We start from the raw sequence: 6576 nt of genomic DNA, 5'->3' as shown, positions 1-6576 counted from the left end.
CCTACCCAGTTTTAAGGATGGTGCTCACTGGGGTAAACCTGAAACAAAACTGAGCAACAGTGGGACAAAGGGGCAAGCAGGAAAGATGCGTAGCAAGGGCAGGATAAATAGCCAGTCTCTGCGTGAGTCCGTGGGTAGCAGGAGCGGTATGTGCTGGAGGGAACTAAAGTCGAACGCATCTGAGAAATACATGGAAAATCCATGCCTTTTTCTCAGTGGCACAAGTGCTCTGATTTAAAGAGAAAGGGGCTGGACTGCACAGGGTACTGTAACTGGATCCAGAAAGGCAGAACCTAAGAAATACCAGGCTTCTTGTATTAGGCTTGTACTAAAGCTAGTACCTTCCTTATATACTTGTTAAGCAAATGTATGCCTCCAGGGCTACCTGTTCAATTTTTCAGCATCAGAAGGGGTCATAAAGCAAGTGCTGCTTTTGAAAGTCAGCTTGCATCTCCTTGACAGGGGACAGATGGGAGGCCAGACTGGTTGCCAGCTGCTCCCAGACTGGGCTGCAGAAGCCCTGCAAGACTCCCCTACACTTGATGTTTGCCTGTGTGAGCAGCAGAACTAACAAAACTTTGTTTTCCCTGAATGCACGCCCTGTGTCCGTAACACCCCAGAACCCTCATAAACCCTGGTCCCTTCCCAGCAGTGGCCCTTCAAATCTTCCCCATCCAAACAGTCTTTTTCAACTTTTACTTCCTCCCAAGTCCTCCAACCACAAGCCAGGTAATACAGTCCCACATATTTCAGAGTTTCATGTGTGCTGACTGGCTGCTCTGGCCGTAGATACCAACTAGCCAGCTGACGGCAAAAAGAAAACAGAAGTTTTCTGAGATTACACCAGCCATCTTGCAGAAGCTAGTCTGATTTCCCTCCCACCTTATCTCAGTATCAATGTTTTGCTTCAGCCTTCTTACCTCCTTAAAAGCTTCAATGAATACCCAACAGATTCAGAAGTTAATAACTAGTGCTAAGAACTGACAATTCAGTGGTATAAATCTGATTTCCAAAGGTCATATCCTCATCCTAGTTTAAGTGACGTAACACTGATTTCCAACAGGAGAGCATCTCATCAAGGGCTCTCTGTTTACTTACTGACGTACTTCCAACTTCCCATGTCAAGTGTAAAATCCCCAACACTGCTGTGATCCCCGAGGGAACCTCAGGCATTCCAGGGCCCTTCTCGTGTCTGATGCAGATGAACAGTCACGACCAAGGCGGATGATCTGGAGAAGATCAGCTCTCTGACCCTGCAGCCCTGGGGAGTGGGTAGGGCCTGAGGTCTCGCCACGCCAGGGCGGCTGCTGCCCACACCAGTAGAGCCCAGAATCTGGTTTGGCCCACACCGTTTTCAATTCCCTTCCTCACCAAAGCTGAGAATTCAGCTCTGAGAGGGTGGCTCTGCAGACTGAGGGAAGTCCCTTGTAGCCAGAGGTGCCAAAAAAAGCTAGCAGCATCACAAAACACAGCTTTTATTTCACCGTTCTGTAATCTCTCAGTGCATCAAACCGCAGCAATAGAAACAATACAGCAGCAACGAGGAGGCACTTTGACCTGGAAAGGAGAGAAGGAGACACGTCCTCTCCCTTCCTTCCCCGATTCCCCTCCCTCCTAAGTCTCATGGTAGAGCAGGCGGATTCACGTAAGTCACTGAACCACAGGCCCATGGTGGCATTGTCACTCAAACAGCGAGCAGAGGAAGCTGGGGCTGGCTGCAGCCAAACACTGGGGAGAAGTCTTGCTCCCAGCTGGGGCCCAAGAATTATGCTGCCTGGTTAGCATGAAAGAGACTGAAAGAGAGGAAGGCAAGGAGGGAGGAAGAGAAGACACACACACACAGATGTGCCCTAAAATCCCATCTGCCTTCCCAGACTTCTTCCCCAGGACAGATACGCTTCATTCTTCTATTTTACCCCAGAGGAAATGCCACAGTGATGAAAAGCCTCAGCACAGCCATACCCTTGAGACCTGACAGCATCACCTCCTGCAGCATATTCCTACTACTGTAGTACCAAGGGGCCTTTGAGACCACCTTTGCATGTATCCATTATTGTAGGCAGAACGAATGCACCACACACTTGAAGCAATAAGCTCCCTGCTCAAGTCTGGGCTTATCAGAGTAGCTTGAGGGGATTCTTTATGGGACCTAAACAACCCCTGCTGCTCTTAAAGCCCCAAGACTGACTGAAAAGCCCGATGTAGGAAGCCTTTAGATAACACCAGTGGGCAAAAGGCCAACTGTGTTAACATAAAGGAAGTAAAAAAGGCCAGGAGCCAGAAAGTGAGGCTTTTAGGATGCGACTGCTCTGGGTTGGAGCGCACAGGGCAGTCCAGTCTGCTACCATTCTTGAATGGGAGTCCCAGGAGCTGGAAGGGGGAATCAGCCTTGGGCCTGAAACAAAGGGTTCAAGCCTGCAGCCTGTGGGGGGAAAGATATAAAGGAGGGTGGATAGAGGGTAAACAGGAGACTTGACTATGAAAAGAGAGGGCTGGGGGTTTCTGAAAACCAGAAAGAGAACCAAAGCTAGCCCAGAGCACTCTGGTAGTCAGCCCTAGCTGTAGCAGGATATGGGTGCAGAGGGGTGAGGGGGCAAATTAAAGATGAGAATGAAGAGAAAGGAGAAACCAGAGGAGAGATCCTCACTGCAGCCCAACAGAGCAGAGACACCACAGCTTAGGTCCCAAGTGAGCCCAGCTGTCCCTCAGGCAGTTTGCACTGCAGCAGGGAAAAGAGCCTGAGGCTCTTCTGACTGGTGGCACTGCAGGTGCCGGCTCTGTTTGTCTCCTAAAAACAAAAACCAAGCCAAAAATTCCCCACCAATGTCAGCTTGGGAGGAAAGGAGTTTGGGAAGGAGGAATAAAATTCCTTTGTGTCAGGGGAACAGGGGAGAGGGAGAATCTCTGTGCAACCTGGACAGCCTGAAATTGAGAGCCCTGGGCTGGGAAGCGGCCTCAGGCTAGTGAGAAAGGAGAGAGAAAAAGAACAGTCTCTGGAAGTCCCAGGCACCAGTGGGCTATCTGGAGAGTGGATGGGGCCAGATGCGCTGGCCCAGCACCATTCCAGGCACTGGCACAGACTTATTTCTCCAGGATCAGAAGGAGAATTCACAACCTGGAGCACATCAACAGGAGAGGGAGTCCACCAGCTCTCGGTGCGTACTGTTGCAGTTGCTCCGCGCTTTACACATTCAGCTTGCCAGCAATGGTCATGAGGACTTTCAGGACGGGCATGAAGCCAGACACCTCACTGAAACTGCTGCTGCTCACCACCTGGGTGTGAACCAGGAGACCCTGTTGGTAGTTCCTAGCCTCAATGCAGCGGGCAATTTCATGGAGACCCATGAGGATGGTTGGAGAGAGCTGTGGGGAGGGAGCAAAAATGAGTCAGTATGCTCAGCACTGTAACACAGGACCCCCTCCCTTCACACCATTCCCTCCTGTTCTCCACCTCATCCTCACTAAACAGCACCTACACAGTCAAACACTCACAGGAAGGACAGTCTGCTTCCTCCCTTGGTTCCCCAGCCAACAACAAACAGTAATCTAATACCCAGGCTGGGCTACAGTGAATGCAGACCCTAACTAATAACATTTCAGCATTAATTGAATATCTGATCTATCTGAGGAGGTCAAAGGTCTATCTAGCACAGAATCTTGTCTCTGTTCAGGCCTAATATGGACACTCAGTATGTCAGAGGGATTCTTCCCTTGATAGCTGTCCCTCCAGCAACCGGCATCAGCAGGTTGAGTTTTCTAAGCCAGAGGTGACGCTAGGTTCACACTTAACAACTACCCCCAATTGTCCCTTCCTGTCTAGAACCTGTCTATATGCCAGTATACTTTCTGGGGGTAAAAGCTCCTTGCAAATACTTTCCCAGCTTTTCCTTATGCTACGTCTGGGCCAAGGTTAAGGATAAGGCTGGCTGGACTCAAGGTGCGTTATAAGGTTTGGCACTCCCCTAGCTTTCTCAAGAGGATATGAGCTGGAAACACTGGGACAGACACCAGGCCCGCAACGCAGTGCAAAGGTGGGATCAGGAACCTGGCTGGACCACAGGAAACGGTGGCATTTACTTACCACCTGCTCGCGGAGCTTCTCATACAAACACTCCAGCCGCTGCAATCCGTCCTCCAGCTTCCTTCGGGTTTTCTGAAGCGAAACAGGTATCGCTAGCTTTGTCAGAGCTTCAAACCCATCTCACCCAGAACCAAGTTCTCGCTTAGTCCCTCCCCTCCTCTGTTCTTTCCACAGCACCTTCCAATTCAGCTGCATCTCAGCCTCTGTCAGCCAGGGAGTGTGAGACAAGCCAGTCATGCCCTCACTGTGCACTCATACATGCACACGTTCTCTCCCCAAGACAGGAAGCTGTATTTGTCCCTTTTCCCATTTCCCAGCCTAGGCATTCCTCCCTTCTGCCAGTGCTTGCAAACCTCAGGATGACGCCACTACTTCTAAAGTTTGAGGAACATCCACTAGTTGACCCACGGGGCATTCAGATAGCCTCACCCTGGCTGACCTAAGCAACAGCTTCTTCCTGGTCTCCTTGAGGAAAAGAGGAAATACCCTTCCCACTCTCGGTAACCACTATATGCCAGTATATTTCCTAGGGGTAAAAGTACCCTGCAAGGAAAGAGTCAAAAGTACTGAAGCTCTGGTGGGACTGAGTCGGTTTAATGTTAAACCCACCTTGGATAATCCACTCACAGGTAAATTATACCATGGATAGAAATGTCTGGCTCTGGGCAATGCTGGAACAGGCCTGGCAGCCTTAGGAGCTCGGGTGCACTGCATTGCTGCACCAACCCTGCTATTCAACCTCCATGCAAACCAAGTGCTTAAGCTCAAATCAGCCATCCCTTCTGTCCACAGAGGGAATCTTTAGTTTATCTCCCAGAAGCTGCTACACTGCACCCTCAGAAAACACACAGCAAGCACGCTGAAGCTGCTGCTACACACAAATTGTCTGACTCTGGGATAGCAGTTTGGGCTCACTGCTCATCCCAACACCCCCTAAGCAGAGGTATTCTAGAAGGCTTCATGGTGCCCCCAAGCTCCAGGAAGACTTAGCAACCTAACACGATGCTGCAAACACAGCTTTTCTACTTCCAGATAGTCCGGCCTGATACACTCATGCAACATGACACATATGGCAACAGCCTTCCAGGAACCAGGATGTAGAAATTACAGTGATTAGGACACAAAGACTGCCTGGCTTTCTCTTCTGGCCAGGATATCTCAGCCTTTCCCTCTAAGCTCTGAGGACAGCTGGTAATACCAGCTCTGCAGGAACTATCTATGGACGAAGCCAGTGAAAAAGGAAGCTGAATTAGCTAGGTTTTTTTTTTCTACTTTCCTCAGAGAAAAAGAGTCGGCAGGACAGAACCATTGCTCTACAGAGGCAATGAGAAGCAGTGCATAAATCCTAGAGAATGCATCTCATTTCCCAAAAGATGGACAAGCATACGACCTAAAGGAAGGAGGCAGATGGAGATTAACTTGGCAATAGGGACAACACTCTTCCTCTCTTTTCCCAACCAAAAGAAGGAAGCACCAGTCAAACATCTGTGAGGGCAAAAAAGCCACAGATCAGAGAAGGGAGGACTTACTGGATCAGTGGCAACAGCAGAGCAGCGTTGCACCAATCCTTCAAACGTGGTCTTCAGAGCCTGGTGCTCAGGGGGTACCTCCTTCCTCTCCACCCTCTCCACAGGTAGCTGGTGATACTGAGAGAGAGAGAAGCAGCTGAATGAATGGAACAAAGCATGAAAGGTTGGAGCAGGTAGAGTCCCCTCCTTCCAGAAAGAATTTCACCCCTTTGCAAACCCAGAGAATACCTAGAAGCACAGAGTTAGATTATCATCTTCAGAATGTGGTATAGCTTCAGGTCTCTGTGGATTCCCAACTCCAAGCAGGCTGACAGCCTGCCTGGCCTCCCTCCCAGCCATACCCAAGTGTCATTTTCCACCCTGGCAATTCCTCTAACACTCAAGCAGAGACGTCTTATAAGGGTTAGGGAGCAACATAAGCCCTGCAGCTGCCAAATAGTAAGAATCTCAAAAGCTGAGTTGTTTTTCTACTTGACAAGGAGTTGGTGGCTGGGGAACACCCCACTTCCCTGGGTACCTGCAGGCTGCCTTCCTTGGGTGCTCCTGGGGGTGACTGGCCAGATTCTTGCAACCTGGACAGCTGAGGATGGATCCCTTGGGGCTCAGTGGGCAGGCTCATTACTGGAGCTGTGATAGGGGCTGGAGGAGTAAATTTCTCAGGCAACTGATGGCAAACAGAAAGAAAAAAAATAATCAAAAAAACCAAATCCAAGGAAGGAGAGTTGGTTACACTCTCTGCAGTCAAATTCAACATCCTTTCTAACTTGTAGAGTGCCCAGTTCTCAAGATGATGTGTAACACATCCCTCTTCTTTCAGCTGCCTGGCTCAGAGCATGGGGCCCTTCCTCTTGCATCCTAGATGAACAGTCAAAGCGACAGCAAGAAAACTCCTCTGGAATTGTTCAATCAAACAGATCCGCTGCCCCTGAAAGCACTGGTCCTCAGAAAGCCGCCTTGGCTCTGCAA

The 6576-nt window shown here is 49.8% G+C and overlaps 1 protein-coding gene across 1 annotated transcript; it reads right to left on the bottom strand.

Moving 5' to 3' along the window:
* Positions 1 to 2868: 2868 nt before the first annotated feature.
* LOC104548490 (protein transport protein Sec31B-like) lies at positions 2869 to 6270 on the bottom strand. Its single transcript, XM_010194517.1, has 4 exons — positions 6128 to 6270; positions 5611 to 5727; positions 4082 to 4153; positions 2869 to 3363 (listed from the first exon to the last, which is right to left on the bottom strand). Exons 1-4 carry the CDS (start codon positions 6227 to 6229, stop codon positions 3184 to 3186), a joined length of 471 nt encoding a protein of 156 aa, XP_010192819.1. The 5' UTR covers positions 6230 to 6270; the 3' UTR covers positions 2869 to 3183.
* Between the last annotated feature and the right edge of the window lie 306 nt (positions 6271 to 6576).

Source organism: Mesitornis unicolor, unplaced genomic scaffold, assembly GCF_000695765.1.
Source record: "Mesitornis unicolor isolate BGI_N332 unplaced genomic scaffold, ASM69576v1 scaffold37001, whole genome shotgun sequence".
NCBI classification, from domain to species: domain Eukaryota; kingdom Metazoa; phylum Chordata; class Aves; order Mesitornithiformes; family Mesitornithidae; genus Mesitornis; species Mesitornis unicolor.
This window is presented reverse-complemented; position numbering and strand designations above follow the sequence as displayed.